The sequence below is a fragment of the Ixodes scapularis genome, unplaced genomic scaffold, assembly GCF_016920785.2.
Source record: "Ixodes scapularis isolate PalLabHiFi unplaced genomic scaffold, ASM1692078v2 PGA_scaffold4__175_contigs__length_147842914, whole genome shotgun sequence".
NCBI classification, from domain to species: Eukaryota; Metazoa; Arthropoda; class Arachnida; order Ixodida; family Ixodidae; genus Ixodes; species Ixodes scapularis.
The window spans coordinates 143,640,487-143,661,034 of record NW_024609879.1 but is presented as its reverse complement, the minus strand read 5'-3'; the positions used below and the strand labels follow the sequence as shown (position 1 = coordinate 143,661,034).

General features: G+C 44.2%; 2 protein-coding genes across 6 annotated transcripts; both read left to right on the top strand.

Annotated features, from left to right (window-relative positions):
• The first annotated feature begins 3,035 nt into the window (after positions 1 to 3,035).
• On the top strand, positions 3,036 to 7,682 carry LOC120836020 (zinc finger protein 436). Of its 5 annotated transcripts, none has more exons than XM_040206726.3 (3): positions 3,036 to 3,413; positions 3,972 to 4,114; positions 6,170 to 7,682. In XM_040206726.3, exons 1-3 carry the CDS (start codon positions 3,397 to 3,399, stop codon positions 6,676 to 6,678), a joined length of 669 nt encoding a protein of 222 aa, XP_040062660.1. In that variant the 5' UTR covers positions 3,036 to 3,396; the 3' UTR covers positions 6,679 to 7,682. The 5 variants fall into 5 exon arrangements, 2 of the variants coding, with proteins under 2 accessions (XP_040062660.1, XP_040062659.1); XR_005714887.1 differs by lacking the exon at positions 3,036 to 3,413 and adding an exon at positions 5,410 to 5,643 and having other exon boundaries at positions 3,640 to 4,119; positions 6,170 to 6,256; XR_005714886.1 differs by lacking the exon at positions 3,036 to 3,413 and adding an exon at positions 5,410 to 5,648 and having other exon boundaries at positions 3,640 to 4,119; positions 6,170 to 6,251.
• Positions 7,683 to 10,998: 3,316 nt separating this feature from the next.
• LOC8050717 (zinc finger protein 79-like) lies at positions 10,999 to 20,136 on the top strand. Its single transcript, XM_029966786.4, has 2 exons — positions 10,999 to 11,166; positions 19,189 to 20,136. The coding sequence occupies exons 1-2, from the start codon at positions 11,073 to 11,075 to the stop codon at positions 19,704 to 19,706; spliced, it is 612 nt and encodes a 203-aa protein (XP_029822646.2). The 5' UTR covers positions 10,999 to 11,072; the 3' UTR covers positions 19,707 to 20,136.
• The last annotated feature ends 412 nt before the right edge of the window (positions 20,137 to 20,548 follow it).

Here is a 20,548-nt window from a genome sequence, read left to right as displayed (position 1 = left end):
CCTAAAATGCCAACAATCTATCTAAAATGGGCCGCCAAAATAGGCGCCTGCACAGAGCGATCTAAACTTTTCGTCAAAGTATAAGAGTTCCTTCGAGACAACAGAGTAGCCTCCAGGGAACAGCCTCGAATGTTGTAAGAATGCAAGCAACTCGACTTTCTCAATGTGCCGTGCAATCGGAACAGCCTCTGGGTTTCTTCTAAAACATGGGGGAAATCATTTAACTACTCGAGAAATTTGCGGCGCTACTAATATTTGATTAGAAATCTGAATCAAGTAATAGAGATTATTAAATGGAATAACTGCTTTAGATTTACGAGTTGTTAAAAAAAATGTCCCATATCAAGTTATGCAGAGTTTTGCATATTTTATGTATAATAAGCAATGCTATTTGTGGCACATTAAATTTATCTGAAGTGAAAACTACGCTTGGCTAGAGTTTTACCTCAAGGCACTTGACATGTCAACGAGAATGTTGCGACAATTGGGTTTGTTTGAAAAGGCCATGCAGCTGTCGCTTTTTGATGAGGTGATGGCTGAAGGGCATAACTCTATCAAGCTCTGTGAATGGTTGTCTAGAGCACAAAATCAAGGGCAATACAAATAGTATTCAACCGACACATGGCTATAACAAAGAGATGGAGCACTAATTGTTATTTTGCTTCGGTTCTTTGTAAATCTGCGCAAAATGAGAATGTGGATAATAAATATCCCTACGTAAAAACACCCAACCCTTCCATAGTACCCATCCAGGTCTTTAAAACAGTAAAGGTGCTGATAAACTTATCAACATTATCACCAAGATTTTGTGTTCACTGCTGCGTCTCTAGTTGAAATTCAAAGTGACCCGAATGTATGTAGTTGAAGGGCTATAGAAGCAGCAACTAAACATGGGATTTTACATTTTTTCAGGAGAGGCTTCAGCCCCCTAAGCTGAGCCTGCCCCCTTCCCCCCTCTTATACTCAAGTACCGTTTTATCAATCTCAAATTTAAAGAGCCATTACGAGCAATGCTCACAACTTGCCAAGTTGTCCTAGTTTACGATATATACATGCCACGGTTTTATTCTAAAAATGTATTATCAGCAAGGTAGAGTTGCCACATCAAGATTCAACCTTTTCTCGGTGCTTTTCTTCAAAGCACAGGGGTGAAGAGAGATGCGTAGGAATGCAATGTCTGCTGCGTGGGTGTTGCTTCTCCACAATGCACAAGCGTGAGGCGAGGAACGCTCTCAACGTAGCTAGATGATAAACCATGGAAATGAGAAACGTCCCGACTTCCTAGGAGTGTCCGTATTCCTTGCGAGTGTCGTACCTAATAGTACACTAATCACGCAATAGCGTTTAAGAGTGCATAGTACCTCCAAATGCCACAGAGAATACATGAAGATTTTTGCCGTTTTCAAAACATTTCTACATGCGAACCGCTCTTTTTATTTGCTTAAAACTTTTACAGTAAAGAGATTAATACTTAATTGGCAGATTGGTTCAGATCATATTTCTCAGTATTTGGTACATATATTCTTTTTTGTTTAATCGTAAAATCGACTGAAAACGGTTGTTTTGGCACTTTCAAGTTCAACGTCGTTTTGCATAAATCTAATAATTTTTAAAAACATTTGTCTTTGCACCAGTGCCTCTAAAATTTAATACATAAACGATTGGTATAAAAATACTTAGTGTTTGGTAATTCATTTTGGAACTACAGTGATTTTTCCGAAAGAAAGATTTGAGCTATATTTGATGTGTTTTGTATTTTTTTCTCTGCCCGCTAGATGGCGGTCTTTGTTTGCAAGGACGAGAGATCAAGCAGTTTTGCCGTGTAGCTCGGTACAGCACATTTGTCTCGTATTCATACGCGATTTTCTTTTGCGCTGGCGAGAAAGGGTGACGGGTCAATTAAACGCAGTCGCGCTTTGCGTTTGGTGCGTCAAAATTTTTGTCGCTCGGAAGGACGCAGAAAATCCGGCGTCGGAGTCAATTGGACCTTAAAATCCCACAGCGCAACACATGCAGCCACGCGTGACATCACGTGTGACGTCATGACCCATCGACCCGCTGAACTTCTTCGTTGAATTTAGCAGAAAATTTTCCTGCCAAATTTAGCGGAAAGTTTTCCCGTTAAATTTGGCGGGTCGATAAAGTCACGACGTCACAGCCACATGCAACGTCACGTGACACGCGACGCTACCGACGAGGCCACGCACACATGCCTACACAACTTGGGAACAAGCGCGGGTTTATACGAGAAGGCTTTGAGAGCGACGCCCGACAACTCTCTCGGAAGCGGTAATAAAAAGGTTTGACATTTCAGATGTATAATGCAGCAGTGCTGCGCTGCCTATAGTCTGAGACAAGTTAAGAGTTGGGGGGGGGAAACTCCTCCCACCTCTTTCCACTTGAGCAGTGCGAACGCCGGAGAGGTGCTGACCTCCTCTCCAGGCTTTGCTCTGCTCGAAGGGGTGGGAGGAGCTTCCCCCAACTCTTGACCTGTCGCAGAGTATAAGCTCTTCATTGGGAAAACGAAATAAGAGTATGGTGTAGTGTTGATGAAACTTCTTAACATCTTTGTGAAATGGAGAGGGGGAAGCACTTAGCTAGAATTTATCATAAATGGCACAGGAATCGCATCACTACATAACCTCCTATTGTCAGTTTGCATACTTCAAGCCAGAGATTGCAAACAAAATTTACTTGGTTCTGCTTTTTGCTTGTAGATTTCTCGTCTAGAGGAAGGAGGCAATAAGACATTATCTTGCTCGGGAGAATATTTTATTTATAATCCAGAAAAGACAGACGTAGTGTAAACAACATTTCTTTTATAATACTGTAAACGATTTAATTTTCGTGAGGACCTAATGTTCGCAAATTGCCTACAATTCGCAAAAAATGGGTCCCGCGAGCAATTCCGGTGAAATGTAACCACATTGGAATCTATATTGAGATAATGATAACTTTATTCACCATATCACATATCCCGCCATGTTCGAAAATTGGAACCCGCAAATTATTCCGAAGCTTCAGCTTTGGCCTAAATCGCGAAATATTGAGCCCGCAAAAAATAAGTCGTTTACAGTGTCGGGAATACAATTCAGTCTCGACCGAAAAGGGGCACAACGAGGTTCAAATCGAAGGAAATTCAAAGAACTCTGGAATAACTTTCCTTAAAAGGTAAAATTAAAACAATTGCTTCCAGCTGCCTTAATAGACCCTTTACGAAAGTCAGCGCCTCTAGTGTCGGTTGCGCAAACTTGACAAAATCCGCCATTACTGTGTCGTCAAGCATCGAGGGGGACGGTTGAACCTGGACCATTCCGCTGCGTTCGGCAGTGGTGATAGCGTTCGACATGCCAACTCATTGCTGCGTCCCTTAATGCACCCAAAGAGGGCCAAAAGATGAAAAATAACACAAGGTAAGTCTTTTCTTCTTTTTTTTTTTCACTTTAAAAACACCAGTAGTATGTGCAGTTTGGTTCTTATTTACCTAGCTGGTACATATATATGTATATAATTTAACTGAAGCATTGCAAAATGTGTCATGTCATTGGCATTTCAGTTACATGTTGAAAGACTCCAAGTTGATCTAACTTAACCATAATTTGTTTATTGCAGCGAGCAAAGAGCCCTTCGTTTGTCCAGCATTTAAAACAAATATTGTTTTTATTTTTTAAGAATATCTGCTCCAAAAGCCACTTTTGCTGCTTGTAAACACTGTTCTGTGCTCCAAAAGCCACCTTTGCTGCTCCAAAACACCATTTTGGCTGCTCCGAAAGGTGTTCCAAAACGGCTCAGGCCAATCACATCGCTGCTTATTGCATCAGGGGCACATGCTCAATGCTTTAATGTAGTCGATTCGCCAGCGAGCAAAGAGAAATCTGATCAAATGAGCGATGAACACTTATGGTCATTTTTATCGATCAATTAACCCGGCAAATGTTGACACAATCTGTTTTGTGCCACTCAACATATAGGTACTTTGTGGAAGCATATTTCGACACAGCCCTGCCACACTTGAGCGAAGAGGAGCCAAATATGCGGACAAGTTTTTCTGTGTGGAGAGTATTATGTGTTGCCAATTTTATTTACACTCATCCGGTCCAGGTTGCTATTAAATGTAAGGTACAGTGTCATTTCTTATTTTATACTAATAACTGTTCAGCATAGGGTTTTCTTTTTGTTTTTCTTTGTGGTGCCTTTAGTAGGGCGGGAAGGGTGGCTAAGGGGATGTTCTATCCAAGAATAACGGAGTTTGAGTGTATAAAGTGTCCTAGAGTAGGATGTGACTATTAGTATAGGTCTGTTTTTTCGGATAAAACCCCACATATCCCGATATTTACACCCAAACACATGTTTCTCGAAAATGAGGGGATACCCGATTTTTCCGAATTCCGAAAGTGCATCGCACCATTTTCCAAAGTATGATGCTTCAAAACTATTTTCCAGAAAAAAAAAAAAAGAAAAAAAAAGAGTTGGTAGGAACAGATGTGTGAATTGCAGACCTTGAAAACAAAGCTAGATTCTGCTGGCTTCAGTGAGCTCCAGTGACATAGATGGAACCCTCAAATGTCCCTTTTATGCCCATTGGGAAGAATCCTTTGCCCTTCTTCTTTTCCTGTTAACCCAGAGCAAAACAAGAAAATGAGAAAATGATCTCAAATTGCTAGGCTTTCACGTGTTGCATACGTGAAACTTCCTTGCATCAGAAACGTTTAGCGATACACTGAGTTACCAGACGCTTCCACGTTCACGGCGCTTTTCGTGAGATAGTGTAGTGCGTACCATGTGTACATGTGTACACTCGATAGTTGTTCGTAGGGTGAAGCGATACTGCCACTAATGGGGCTGATGAGCTTGGCGATCTTCTAGAGCCTTTTGTACTTGCGAGCTCCTCTCTCTGAGTGCGCACAGGTGGTCAAGCTCCTCCTCGCCTACCCCTCTGGTTGCATCAGTGTCAAGCGCATCACTCCTCTCCCACCCATCAACCAATCAGTGCTTAGCCTCGGGGCCACTCTTTTAGCTGGACTTGATAAAATGTAAAGGCCTAGCTGAAGAACGTTTCACGTTAAAAGGATGACAATTATGACTTGACAAACCCAAATTCTAGGAATATTTTTTGAAAAAAAGAAAAGGCTTCTTTTTGATTACTGGCTTGAAACAAACTGCCCGAATTATACCCCCTCCCTCCTCCCCTGATTTTTGAAAAATTTAAAATCCAGAATTGAAGGACCCTTTGTATTAGCCTGGTTCTTTTAACTTTTAGATTTTGTGTTTTAGCATTCCTGTTGCGATTAAATTTTCAAATAGTGCCCTTTGTTGCCCATTTCAATGTGCCACGTGTTGTGGCAATAAAAATCAATCTCATGGCTTTTTCCTGCCTTTTGACCTTCAATTGCCCACTCATCCTTGCAGGCCCACTCTGGCGACTGTCTCAAGATGTGGCATATTGTTGCCTCGGAGGGAGAGTCCTTCCCATTGGCCAACTTTTGGCAGCATATTATGTGCTCTTCGCAGTGCCACTGTTTGAACCAATCCAGCATCATCTAGTCGACATCAAGCTGAATCTTTCTATTTAAGTCGGCATAAAAAGTCGACCCACATGATGTGTTTCACCACTGTTGCGCTTGCCTGAACAAAACCAGCGCGGTGTGGTATAGTCTTGTTGCGCTTCCTCTTGCCTGTTTTTTCAGACTACAAGATGTAAGATAGCATTGTGTTTGAAGCACATTGCTTTACTGGAAGCATTGCTCGTTTTCTCGAGCGGTGTATTTTAGTGTTGGCTTTTCTCCTACGGCTATATTCTGAAGAGTGTGACTACAATGGACAGACATTGCAGACTACGTAATGCTCCAGGCCCCCCATGTCGTAGCGACTTCGAGGCACAGCAATTTCTCTTGCTCATTGTTGTTTGCGCCCATAGGCTGCTAATTGAGCTCGATCCATAAAAGAGAAATTAGTATGCACAGCAGCTCCACACAAAGGGTCTACGCTTATTTATTTTGCACTGTAACTCAAAGTGGGACACCACTTCAAAGTTGCAACTGTTTTTTTTACTCTTTTTTCATTTGCTGGTTGTCGAGACGCTAGTACATTCGTGCAACTTAGCGCCGAGGGCAGTGTAGATTATCTGCCTAAGAACTGTCCTCATCCCGTTTACCGTATCCCCTCACAGTGCCGGCCGAGGCAGATTGCTGGGACGGCGAGAGCGACTACTTCTCTTTGCTGGACAAGTTGGAACCCCCGACGCAGCCCCGATACCAAGACGCGTACCAGTGTCAGTTGTGCCCTTACACCAGTCCCTTTGCGTCGAACATCGTCAGGCACAGAAGGATGCACACGGGAGAAAGGCCTTACCGCTGCTCCGTCTGCCAGAGAGGCTTCTCGCAGATCACCAACCTGCGCACTCACATGAGAACTCACACGGGCGAGAGGCCGTTCCGATGTGAGGTTTGCCACAAGGCCTTTTCCCAGAGCACACACTTGGTGGTTCACAAACGAGTTCACACGGGGGAGAAACCGTACCAATGCAGGACCTGCGAGAAGGTATTTGCACGAAGGTTCCACCTGCTGAATCACGAGAGCACTCACAGAGGAGATGAGAGTCACGCGTGCGAGGCCTGCGGAAGGACGTTTACGCAGAGGAGCCATTTAGAGGAGCATCGGAAGGACGCGCACAAGTGAGGGATCTGCGTTACGCGGTATGTGGAGGCGATTTGTGTCGAAGACTGCGGTGATTGGCACCTGAAAGAGATGCTGGGCGTGGCTCGGTATATTCGTGCTTCGCAATTGGTTCTTGGACATTCTTATTTGCCGATGCTGCGGTTTGGTTGGCTGCGAGGCGATATTAAAGTATTTGTTCGCACGAGGGAGTTTGGAACAGAGGCATCTTTGTCTGCTGTAAACATTGATCAGACGTCGCGATGACTGGCCCTCCAGGAAGAGCTGCAGTACCGCCACTGCGGCTTTCTCCTCGCTCGTGAACGGCCCTCATCTATTGCAGCTTCTAACTTTGGGACCATTTTCACATTGGGAAGTGTCAACTTACTTTTAACCCGTTGCTATGCACAAGCGAGGAGAACAGGGTTTTGAGTGAGCACCTAGAATTGTGAATTTTTGTCATTTTAGCTTTTAAATATTCCTCCAAATTTGCTCGAATACGGGGGAAAAGTTACATGAATGTGGTTTTAGCTGCGTGTTTATATAACTTGGCAGGAATTAGATAGGAATATAACCATCACTATTATCGGACTATAATTGACTAAAGTTTGTTAATTATTTTTTTAATTACTGTAATTAGGATGTATGTTTATATTACGAGCTTTGAGGTGGTCGTGTGCCAAAACTGTTCCATCTGTTCCATTTAGTAGAATTCGTGTAGCCAGCCTGTGTTCCTCGATATTCGTTTCTGAACTTTGCACTTTTAGAGTTCAGCTATAGTGGTCACTTTCGCAGTTTGCTGGATTGAATGGATAAAAATTTTGATTAAGTAGAAAATTTGGGGGCGGATATCTCAGAAAACGCTTCATTTAAAATTTTCGTGCTGCTAAGAAAACACACCCTGTATATCTGAACCTTGTTTTGCCAATCTTTATTTCAGAATGATTTGCATTCTTGATATTGTAAAAGCATTGTATACCCGTTTGGGATTTCTTTAATGGATCGCAAATAAAACACTTTCCCGGCAAGTTTTGCTTTTATTTCCTCCTTCGTCTAGATATACCCATTGAATGAGAAACTAGATCTAGCGAGTAAACTTTGTAACTTTGACCTTGAATGTCAATTGGCAACACAGGAGGAAATGTGATGGCTGCACCATTTGTGTCAAATTCTACCAAAGAGCTTACCCTGCTACATTTCCCTGAGATGATGAGAATTAACATTGTTCCAAACGATTTATTTGTCCTTTGATCTTGGGCCTCACATTATACGGTGAGCATCTGTATTTTCCAACCTGTTCATTATCGCTTCAAGTAACACACTATTAGGTTCAACAACTGCGTGAAACACCGACAGCCTTCAAGAGTTGAACATTATTTTTCATTTTCATGGTCTGTTCAGTTGTGTTTAGCTACGTTAAGTACTCTTTTCACCACACACTCGTGCACTATATGGACAAGTAGCACCCACATATATTTCACTGTGTGTCTCTTCACCATGGTGCACCTCTATACCTTAGGGTAAAACTTTTAGAGCAGGACGGTGAATCTTGATGCGACAACCATTCGGAACAAAACTGCGTCTTGTGTACATCATAAACTATACCTTGGTAAATTGATGCAGAGGGAGAGAGAAAATAATTGAAAGCTGTGGAGAGATTGGCAACCTTAAAGAAATTGTGAGCATTGTTGTTCATAATTTTTCCTCGATAGAGAAAGATGTTATTTTTCTCGAAATAAGGTAGACAACGTATAGCACTGTACTACAGGTTCAGTTTTTATGTCAAATTGCCTTTTTATTTGCTGCAAATTCCCTATAGCTCTCCAACCATTTGAGGGCAGAACCAATTAAGTACCTTGAATTCAAACGAAAGCTGTAGCAGTGGGTGATTTTTACTTCAGGACCCAAATGTATATAATACAAAAGCTGGTCGTTTTCATGACTGCAATTTTTGCAGTCGCTGTTTATTATAACATAATTTTACTTTGGTAATATTTAAATTACCTTTGAAGGCCCATATAATAACCATCCACAAATCTTCATATTAGGGTCAGCCAGGTGTGTGTGTGTGTGTGTGTGTGTGTGCGTGTGCTCGTGCGCGCGCGCGCATGCGTGTGCGTGCGTGCGTGAGTGAGTGAGCCGAGTGAGAGTGTGTGCGTGCATGAGTGAGTGAGTGCAGTGAGTGTGTGTGTGCATGTGTGCGTGCGTGAGTGAGAGAGGTAGAGAGAGTGTGTGAGTGAGTGAGAGGGAGGGAGAGAGAGAGAGAGAGAGTGAGTGAGTGAGTGTGAGTGAGTGAGAAAAGGGATCGTTGCTTTTTCTACTGAAAACATTACCTTCCGCACTTTCAGAAATAAACGGGATGCAACTCGCTTTATTATAGCCAAGGAGGTTGATTAGAGTAGCTTTGACTCTGGTTCTGAAGTGTGGAAGATTACAAGACAAAGTAGCTCGAACTGCCTAGCTGTCCAAATCAAATTCACCGGCAAAAAGTGAGGGAAAATAAACTAAAATATAAAAGCAAAAAAAAAAAGGCAATTGTGTTGTATATACGATGTATTTATCAATATCGTTTAGCAACACGTCAAGCCTGTTCAATCAGACGCCTACTTCACGGCGCTCCTCATTGGATAATTTAATGTGTGTGGCATCTGAACACTTAAAATGATAAGCCTGCTGAACTTCCAGAACCTTATAATTCTACACCTCTCCTCACTCCACCCCAGGTCACATGACCCCTCCATTAACCGATCAGTGATGAGCACCTCGCTCCTCTTCCACCCGTCAACCAATCTGTGTTGATGAAAATATTCCCCAGAGAAGAGGAACAAGGGGGACAAAGTACGAACACAAATCTCCAAACACAGTTTGGAGATTTGTTTTTTTGTTATTCTTTTCCAGCTCGTTTGCACTTCTGCAATTAATTGCATTATAATCATAAAATGCAGTCCGTTCACCCTGGTTGGTGTTAGACTGGTGGCAGCTGACAAAACCCGTTTGCTCTGCGTCTAGCTCCTGGTTAGCACAGTTGGTAGTGTGCTCCACTGGAAGCCCCTGGTTTGATACCAGGACCAGGCGGGCTTTTCGGTCGCACACCAGTCACCTAGCTGTTTGGAGATTTGTGTTTGTCCCCCCTTGCCCCCCTCCTCTTCAGGGATTCTTATTGCCATTCTTGTCCAGCTCTTGAGCCTGTGCATTATCATCATAATCTTCAAAAACTTGTTTTTTTTTTTTCCACGCATCAGTAGATGTTAGAATAAGTTATCAGATGTATAGTCTCTGCATACAGAGAACTTAATTTTTTTCAATCCTTGGCCTGTCTTTAGCTTTTCATATTATATTCTATTTATTTTTGATTTAGCACATAAGCTGTTGTCTACTGTTTTTCACATTAATATCATTTACTTTTTTTTTTCGCTGTAACGCTCTGGTGGGTGCTTTGGGGTACCTAAAATAAACAACAGGAATTCTTCAAAATTTTATTAAATTTCCTTAGCCAATTGTTTTGCCACACTGATTCAAGCTCTTGCTGAAGGAAAAAAAAATGCTGCTTGCGCTATTAACTTTTTTTGGGTTTTGTCTTATTAATGGATCACGATAAGCGCGTTATTATTGGGTTGGGTATTCGCATCGAGCGCGGACAGTCCCCCGCAACACTTAATTTTCGTGACACATTCAGTGCACTCGTGCATTGGTTTTAGCTTATCGCTCATTATAGTTCGCCATTGACAACTTGGGAGCTACGTACACCGTAGAATCGCGTATGGTCAGCCTTCCCCGACAGATCGCCCATCCCGTTTTTCTGGCATGCTTGTTATATCTGTGTTAAAACAACGCCAGAGAAAGCCGGTGACGATATATGTTGAAGCTCGAGCATGCCTAAACAAAAATACGAGTAGTTAGCGATATGAAGGCTTTATTTTCGCGAGACATGTTCGTCCTTCAACACTTTCGACAATAGCGCAGTGCGACTCCCTTTTTCATGGGTCCTTTTGTCCTAGATAAAGCAGGATCCAGTGACTTTAGTCCTAGATTGAGGATCCTCCAGTTTTCATTGGACAGAACGGACAAAGACTCGGGTCAAAGGAGCAACAAGCGGCCGGGCGACAGCTCTCCGGCGGCAACGAGGAGCAGCCGAACAAATCGAAACCGGTGGTGCGAATGGGTAATAATGGCAAATTTACTTCGGATATTAAAACAAAAAATAAAACATATATAGAGGGCACTGAATTTTTGGTTTAAAGGAACGTTACTTTAATTTTCACGATTGCGCTCGATGATTATATCTTTTCGTGCGAGAGAGCATGATTGCGCGAGAGTAGCCGTCAAAATCCAATCCAAGCCAAAACCAAGTTGCAGCCGCTGTTCGGTGCCGCATCTGAAATTCACGGACTTCCCATATTCAAAACAAAACGAGAGATATGGATCTGGAGCAAGACAACGCCGACTTCTCGATCTCGACAGTCTTCGACAACGGGAGACTCCTAGTCCGGACAGCCGTACGACAAAGAGAAGGTACGCGGGTTTAGGCCTACCGGCAACGACTGGGGCCGATTTTCCAGCGCGGTGATGTGTTTGCTGCGCCAAAGTGCTTGCCCTGACACACTGCACCGAAATGTAAAGAATTGTCGCCAACGTTGCACCAAAAGCACATTTCACTTCACCGGGGAGTGAATAGCTGAGCGCGTCGGTACACTGTGCCGAACTGTTATGGTGAGCTCGCGCGAATTTTTACAACTTTTAATTATTCCTTCGAAAAACGCGTGATATGATGGTCGTATGGAACATGACTCTGTACTTGGGAAGTTTTCATGATATTTCTCATTGTTCGTGGTCTGTTTGGGCGGCTTCACTGGCTCCGTTGAGTGCGCTTCTCGCCGCGCATAGCTGCACCCCAGTGAAGCTACGCCTGCGGAGGCCGTGCTCTGTTCGACTCTGAGGGAGAAACAAAAATATAACTTCATGAATGCTGATATGACAACATATACGTAGATCCCTTCATTTTCGGATTTTATATCTTTCAGAAATCGGCGGGTTAAAGTCAGACGCTACGTTCAGCGACCCCGGGTTTTTCGGGTTCTATTATAAATTATTAAATATAATTCACAATTAAAAAAACAACATTGATTAGCCTTAGGACCAGGAATATTTTATTTACATAAACAAGCCAACGATGTACAGAAAACAGAATTAAAACGTGGTAAAGAGCTCACTTGGTCGTTTTGATTTTTTGCTAATTCCCTTTGACATACTTCGCAAAACTAACTTTCTCTTTCTTTTTTTTTTCTGAGAAGTATTTTTTAAGTAGCTTCAGCCTTGCTGCTCTCTTATTCGCTTTTAACGAGGTTATTTGTGAGCTCCAGTTTACTACGACAACGTGCGTGGAAATGGTGTAGTCCGTTTTCTGAATTCTGGAAGAAATCGCGTTCAACCCAATTTACAGAAACCATGGTCGGGGTGTAAATATTTGGAAAAATCGGGTTTCACCCGAAAACAAAGGACCCTCCGATAATTCATCATTAAAATCTGCAAGGAAAGCTTCTGTCGGTCCATATGATTAACTCGAGGTTTATTCGCACGGTGCATGTTTTAACGCGCAACGGTTTTACGAACCCGAGAAGTCCAGAAATTGGCCCGTTTACACATGGAGTTTGACGCACGAAACCTTCGACGTATTGGCTCAGGAAAACATTGCCAAACCTTGTAATCTGCACCAGGATTATCGAGTGTTTCACTCCAAAATGATATGAAGTACGCACAATGTGGGGAGACAGTGTGCTTTAATAAGGCCGCCCGGTAAACTTTGTTGGATTTGGCTCACTCGGTTTTCTAGGCCTGCCAAACCGGGGAAGGATTACAAACGTCAAAGAACAGGCTGATGATCTCCGAGTATTTTGGACATTTTTCCACCGCCAAAAGATCTGTTGTACCCAGTCGTCAGGTTTATATACGGTGCTTGCACTTGTTGCGACGGTTGGGAAATCTGCACTGTGCCACCAAGTGCACCAACCTGTGCTGCTAACCCGCATTGCCCGTACGCACCGTACGGGCGATGCGGGTTAGCAGCGCTCCTCCGAAAGATCGCTCCACCTCGAAGGTCGGAGATGACGTAGCGACGTCGAGCAGCCATTGGCAGCATCCATGTTTCTCCTTCGTGCGATTGACGGGACTCGGCGAGGTGTCGGCAGAACCTCACTCCAGAGGCAAGGAGCGCACGCAACCTTTTCCAGAGGACGTTTTCACTTGCGTTCACACGGGGCATCAATTTCTCGAAACCTAGTTTTGAGGCACAAGATTCGCCAACAAGATGCGTCGTGCGAATAGACCTTTAGTCATCTTGACAGATTGCACGCAACGTTAACCGAGTATTTTTTTTTTTCTTCACATCTGAGGTTCAAGGAAGGATATTTTGAACTTAGGTTTTGAGGAAGGGTCGATGAATCACGTCAATGAGGAGCATCTGGGCTGCACTATCAGTTTAATTATTATGTTTTGTTAACATCTCCAAAGGGGCCCTCAACCGTTTGTGGACAGAGGCAGGAAATAACTAAATTTGTAAGGTATAATTTTCACATGCTAAGTTTGCATCATCATCAGCTTCTACGTGTAAGATGCCATCAGTGCAGGTAATCAAATCACCTTCTCAATTCAAACATGCTATGTCGTATATGCTAAACATTGGTTCTACAGTGGTTGGAATGCAGAAAAGCACAGTCTTTCATTTGGACAGGCCAATGCACGAATCGTAACGTGGTTTTCGCAGTGGAATGAATGAGGAGTGTGCTTATGCTCCAAAAGTTCATTTTGGTGCTTCGAGCCGGGATTTTAGCTGCTCCGAAAGTTGCTCTCAAAATTATTCAAACCAATCACGTCCCTGCCGACATTATCACCACAAGAGTCGGAGGGATCGTTGGCTGTTTCGAGAAACCGCATGAATTGGTTTCTTAACGTATTGATCTAAAATCTTCTACTGATGTGGTTGAAAGTGGTATTAAGTGGATCAAAATTGCAAAGTGCAATATTACCCGAGCAAAGAGTAACAAATTAAAAGCGTGAATTTGCTCTTGTTTGTACGACGCAACTGCCGGGAGATGGCGGCTATCGTTGACAGGGTCGAAGTAGCCTGACAAAAGAACCTCAATGATTTTGCGTCCATTCAGCATGTTTTATTTGTACAAAGGAAAAAATTTTGCGCAACACGGAAAAATCTTTTGCTAAGCCTAACTGAAAACATTGTTTGCTATTGCCGAGGTTGAGGGAAGCACCTGTTGTGGCGTCTAGGGCCACCTAGACTTCCCGTATAGGCTCCCTATGGGAGCCAGAGTTACGCGTCCGTTTTCCACGTGCCGCCACGCCGTTATTCGCCGAGATCGATCGTGTGAGGAGCAAAGAATCCTAGTGCCCTGCAGGAAAGCACTGATACGGTCGCTTTGCCGACGTTGCACGCACCCTGGCGTACGTTCCCCCGCTTTTGCCTCCTTTTCATCCTTTCTTGTTTTCCAGGAAAAAAGAAACAAAAGCAAATAGCGGCGCCGCTATTTGCCGAATTCAGTCATGCTACGAGCAAAAAATCCCGGGTTGTGCAGGAGAGCCGGCTCTACAGGGATGAATGCGCAACTCTGGCTCCCGTAGCTGTACAGAAACTCTAGGGCCACCTGTAGAGAGCTTCGGTTTAACAGAGGGAGCAACTGAAGCCATAGAGAGCGTCTGCAGTTTGCAGTTGGACGCCTCCTGGGCAGACTGGTTGCAAGTGTGCGTGCTTTACGTTGCCGCGTGGCGAGGAAGATAGCTAGCAAAGAGGTGCCTGCTATTCTCCTTGCAGATCTTGTTGCAAACACAACTAACCAGTTGAAATCACTCTGAAATCTGGGCGCACTAGCCTTGATTTCAGCGCTCTAAACTTGACATACTTTATTTTTAAGGCCACTTCCACCACTCTAGCGTGTGTATCGCGGAGAAAATGGGGGCAGTTTCACTTTGATTTGGCACGTATCCCCAGCAGGACCGACCATGGGAGCCGCCGGTGACTAAGAGGACGTCTACGGTTTCTGGGACGCCGAGAGCAAACACCTTCCTCGGGAGACGGGTTTGGCGGGCAGCAGTGCAAGGCTTTCCAGCAGCAGGAGGGAAAGAAGATCCAAGGGACGCGCTTGTGGGAAAGAATTTGCATCAACCAACTTGACGCATTGCCATAGATTTAAGGGGCAGTGCAACGATTTTAACGGCGAAAGAATCGGCAGCTTGCGTCTTCTATATTGCTTTCTTGGCCCAAGCGAGAGAAAAGGTGCCTCCTTCTGCCAAAATGCTGCTATTTCGCTGTGTAAATGTGAAGGAAAAAATCGCATCATCTTGCGATCTGCAGTTTCATGTGGCAGTCGTGGGAACCGTGGTACGTTATTGGGAGCACGAAAGTTTTCATGGTGCCATTTAATGGAAGTCAACGGAACCATTCTCTCTCTGCGACCTTCAATGATTTTCAGTGGGTGCAGGGCTCTGTTGTAGTAGATACATACATTGAAAAGTCTACAATTGCGATGGGAGTGCCAAGGGCCTTGAAGACAGAACCTGATGGGAAACCAGGTGGCACTCCTGGTGATGTCACTGCGCACGTCCCTCAAAGGATAAGGGTACTCTAAACTTTAAATAGTCCATTCTTTGTTCCTTAGGTTACATAGGCTAATTCTCACTATGAATTGGCCAGGGTCTGAGAATCATTGCACTGCCCCTTTAGTAAGGGAGAGTGGTTGTATCCGTGCGAGACTCGCAGAAAAGTGTTTACTTGGTGAACCGTTTTATCTTTGCTTCAAAAATGTCGCTTCCGGTGAGAAGCGCCCATTACGCGGCAGCTATGCAAACAGTTTGTGCTTAAGATTGTTTTAAAGCTTCTCCATGTCTTATGCATCTGACTGAAGAGTAATTATTTTTTTTTGATGGAAAAAGATGTTTGCATGTGTTTTATGTTGTTTGCTTTATTTTGTGATGAGGGAGGAAGTCTGGTGCTTTTGTTGCAAACCATCATGTTTTCAACAAAAAGTACCGCCAGTGGAGTTGTTCATGCGGCAAACATATTACAGTGGGAACATGCTCTAATCGTACCGTGTAAATGCCTCACCTTTTCCCCCCTATATTGGGTTAATTATTGAGGGGGAGCCCAAGCAGATAAAAATAAAATAATTATGGATGTGCATAAAAAAAAAAAATGAATGTATTTGCAGCGAGTTTGCAGAGGTCTAAACCACCTTTATTTCGGTTTCGATCGCAAATCTGCGATATCCTCAAGGCTTGACTCTGACTGGTGCCAACAGTTGCCAGAGCTGCTCTTTTGAGCCTCCAGTATGCGCATTTTCGGGGTTTGTGCGAGCCATTTTTGGCCTCGACATTGAGTGGCCGCCGCGTACCAGTGAGCCTGCCCCACGCTTTGTCTTGCTTGGAACCAGCACATACCTTGTCGACACCATATGTTGAATGTATGCCATACTTCGGTGTGCAAGTACCATATTTTCCGGGCTATAGTGCGCACACTATACACGCTTATGCTTACAAGCTGAAATTCTACGCAATGCAGACTATCTAGAGGCTTTGCTTATTCTAGGTCGTTCATCATGACGGGACGGATTTTTGGATGGCAGCGGAAGCTAATGATGAGTTACGCATAATTCGAGGTTCTTCGGGAGCTAATGAGGCGGACATTTGTCGGGGTGTACTGCGTATGATAATTTTTTTTTCTTGCATACAAGACACCGTGTGCAGGCTATGAACCGGGTGTAAGCTATCTATGGAAAAGCTTCATAGATTTAACCAAAATTTGCCTCTGCAGACTATAGTCCTTGAAATACAGTGAAAGTTTAAAAGTACTTGCCCGATTTCAGGACGACTGTTGTCACATGTGCCGAAAGTGACTGCCGATGATATAAAAAGTCTGAGAAAGTAAAGATTTCCAAAGCTTTACCCCGTCTGAACCCCATTTAAAAATTGTGACTCCCTCAAATCAAGAGCCAACAGGCTCGAGTCAAAAGCGGACACGATTATCCAGGACAGAGTATCAGCTTGATTGGGGCCTGGCTGTATAAGTAGTCTCCTTCTTTTTCCTTGCAGATTTTTCTTTCTGAGCACTCCTTTCACTATTTCTTTTGTAACGATTGGTTTTTGGTGCCCCATTTTAATCTGCACAATGTGGAGTGGCATTCGAGGGTGCGCGCATTAATTTATCGCTTTTTAATGCCTTTCAAACGTTTATTCCCTCCTTAACTTTGCAGGCCTGCTCTGGCAGTCGTCCCAGATTCTGACGAGCGGCCTCTAGAGGGGCCCTTCCCACCAGCCAACTCAACTCGTGCCAGCGTGCATTCTCTGCGCAGTGTCCTTTATGCCAGTCTGTCGTCGAATCGACATCCCCGTCACCCAGTCTGTGGCATTTGCGTGAAACTGCTTCTCTCTATTTAGGTCGGCATAGACGATGACGCATGTGATCCCTTTCAACACCACTGCATTTGCTCGTGCGAAACCAGTGTGAAGTGCTTGTTTTGCTGCGCTTGCTCGTTTATTGTTTTAGACTACGAGATGCCAGCAATTATTGTGTTTGAACCACATTGATGCACTGGAAGCGGCGCTTGTATTCCCGGGCAGTGTACGATTTTGCGTTGGCGTTTCTAGCACAGTGACATTCTGACGGACATTTCTACCATGGATAGATGTCATGGCCTATGCGATGCCCCAGCAGTCGCTGCAGCCCCGCGTTTTTTTGTCAACTTTCGAGGCGCAGCAATTCCTCTCGCTCGTCGTTGCTTGTGGCCATTGGCACACCTGCCAAGTCTCCCGTATTACTCGGGAGATTCCCAAATTTTCACCAGTTTGTACGGTTTTACTATTGACAGAAAGATCTCCCAGAAAATGCAAATCGACCCCCCCCTTTTCCCACACTTAAACGAGGATATTTTGTTGTCACAACAGACGGCTGCAATGATAGCGAGGCCCGGCTGCATCTCGCTAGCATGAGCAGTGAGATATAAATGGAATGAAGTTGCCTTCACGTAAATTTGTTGTCAATATTTCTTTTTTAAAACACCGCTCCCCCCCGTCCCTGCTTAGCAATTCTCCCGGAATTGGTTTTTCCGAACTTGGCAGGTATGCATTGGGAAGCGAGCCAAGCTGAATCCAAGGCAGATAAATTGTTGTCACTGACAGAGTCGACGGAAGGATATCTCTTTCAAATGCCCCAGCACACGCTCCGTGCCACTTGCGATACTCTGGCTGTGTGTGTGCACTCGACCTGCATGAGATGCCAAAGTGTCGTTGAAGGCAAGAAGCTTGCGCCCAAGGCGGGTAAATAAAGCGCCTCCCTACCGTTTTCACCTCGTCATTGGCTATGTGCACAAAGAAGCCTCGCGCGAAGGTGCCACGACTGTCCATTTAGTACTAACTCGGTGTGTGATATCACTTGAGTAGGGATGTCACAAACTTTTATTGAACCTCCAGCTTTGGCGAGCCTTCAAACTTCTTTTTGCAAAGTTTGACGTGGATGGATGCTACGGCAGGCAGTAGCTTGCGCCACTTAGCCTAGAAGCCAAAAGTGTGATTCCTCCCCTCGCCCTTTTAAGCCTGTTTGCTTGCCCTCTGCATTTTCGTAATTATCACCAGACAGTGTGGGATATTGTCAGGATGATCTTTGGGGAATGAAAAAAAAAAAAAAAAATATTAAAAAGCATCTCCAGTTTTTCTTATTTCTCACTGTCCTACATTTATAGGGTGTCTAAAATGCCGAGGCTCGACCTAAAATGTGCCATAAAATTCGGCTCCTTCGTATAGCAGTCTAAACCTTTTGTCAAAGGTGTATTTCACAGATGGGCTTAATTACCTCCTAAAGTTACATGGCATAGCTGCCTCTTTGTAAAAAATGGGGCCAAAATACTTGCCGGGGTCGATGGCGGACGGCGACGCAGACAACGGAGTCTAGTGGCAGAGTGCGTTTGGCGCACATGTTGATAGATGGCATTGGGAGCAGTGTTGGAAGGTGTAGCCGACCAGCGAAAGAAAGCAGACGACACACAGACGAAATCTGCATGCAGCAAGAGCCGTCCTTATGCAGTCGCATTTTATTTTTGTTACTTCATTTTTGTTACTTCGTTTTGATATCATTGTCTACAGAGGTACATTAAGAAAAAGATCATGTTCACTTTAACGGAACATGTTCATTGGAGGCAGTTTTAATATTTTTAAAAGCAAGCCAGAACACGGAGGTAGCGCCATCTATAAACACATGCGCCAAACTCGCCCTGCCACTCGTCTGCCTCGCCGTCCGCTGTTAACACTCACAAGTTTTTTGGCCCTGTTTTTTTACAGAAAGAAAGCTACGCCTCGTAGTTTTATGAAGCAAAAACCCATCCGTGAAATACACCTTTGACGAAAAGTTTAGATTGCTACGTGCATGCGCTGCTTTTTACGGCCCATTTTAGGTCGAGCCTCGGCATTTCAGACACCCTACACGTGGAGGAGGTCCGCAGGCTAAGAACTGTACTAATGCTTCCCGGGTCTCTCCAACAGTGCTGGCAGAGACAGAGTGCTGGGACGGCGGGAGCGACTCCTCTTTCGTAAAAGGCAGACTGGACGCGCCGCAACCCAGGGTGCATTCGGGACAGCAGGATGCGCACCAGTGCCAGTTGTGCCCTTACTCCAGTTGGTATGCGTCGGATATCAGCAGGCACCAAAGGCTGCACACGGGAGAGAAGCGTTTCAGCTGCTCCGTCTGCCAGAGGGCGTTTGCTCACAGGTTTCACTTGCACACTCACATGAGGACTCACACGGGGGAAAGGCCGTTCCGTTGCGAGGTCTGCCAGAAGGCGTTCTCACAGAGCGCTCACTTGGTGAGTCACAAAAGAGTCCACACGGGGGAGAAACCGTATCCGTGCGGCACATGCGGGAAAGCATTTGCACAAAAAGGTCGCCTATTGAGTCACGAGAGAACGCACCGGGGAGAACGGCCTTTCACGTGCGAAGCCTGCGGAAAAACTTTCAGGGAAAGGAGCTATTTAAATTGGCATCGGATGAATATGCACAAGTGAGAGATCTGCATAGGCAATATTTGGAGGGGATTTGTGCGTGAGGCTAGAGTTTCACAATGTGCTTCCCTGCCTGTCTAGTTTTGTTTATGTGAAGTTTAGAAATGGAGGTATCTTTATCTGCTGTAAACATGAGTTGGTGCCATCACCCTCCCAGAAAAGCTGTAGTACCACTAGTGCGAGATTTTATTCTGGCATCAAGTTCATCTTAAGTCCTCACTATGAACGGATGAGGAAAGTAGGATTAAAGCACCTTGAATCAAGAATTTTTGCAAGTTTAGCTTTTAAACTAATTCCTCCAAATTTCCTCGAATATTCTTAAATTTAAGCCTTCTTCTACTCTGGTTCAGGTTAAATTAAATTCCTGATATTGTAAAAAAAAAAAATTTTTTTACGCTTTTTTGTGAGTCACCAATTAAACCTTTTTATGCAACTTATTGCCTCATTCCTCCATCTAGACGAGCATTCTACAAGCAAGGAGCACTACCAAGTAAACTTTGCATCTTTGGGCTTGAACATCGCCAACTGGCATAGCATATGCGGCAATGTGATTGCTGCTCCATTTGCATCAAATTCTGCCCAAGTGCTTACCCCGTTACATTTCACAAAAATGTTAAAAATTTGCATCAATGTTGTCCATTTGAATAAACCTGAGATTGGGACAGAAATAAACACAAGTCGAAGGAACAGGAAAGGACAGGACAACGTGTCTTGAGATGTCCTGTCCTTTTCTGTTCCTTTGACTTGTGCGTTCATTCCTGCCCCAGTCTCAGATTTATTCAATATGGTTAACATTCACCAGCCTGCCTCCACCCTTACTATATTATATCAATATTGTGCCCAAT

What these genes read in the sequence shown, in the direction of transcription:
- LOC120836020 (XM_040206725.3), top strand. Translation starts at nt 3,901, where the DNA reads ATGGTCATTTTTATCGATCAATTAACCCGGCAAATGTTGACACAATCT. An exon ending in GGTCCAGGTTGCTATTAAAT is followed by an intron (nt 4,115 to 6,169) that starts GTAAGGTACAGT and finishes ATCCCCTCACAG; the next exon opens with TGCCGGCCGAGGCAGATTGC.
- LOC8050717 (XM_029966786.4), top strand. Translation starts at nt 11,073, where the DNA reads ATGGATCTGGAGCAAGACAACGCCGACTTCTCGATCTCGACAGTCTTC. An exon ending in AGCCGTACGACAAAGAGAAG is followed by an intron (nt 11,167 to 19,188) that starts GTACGCGGGTTT and finishes TCTCTCCAACAG; the next exon opens with TGCTGGCAGAGACAGAGTGC.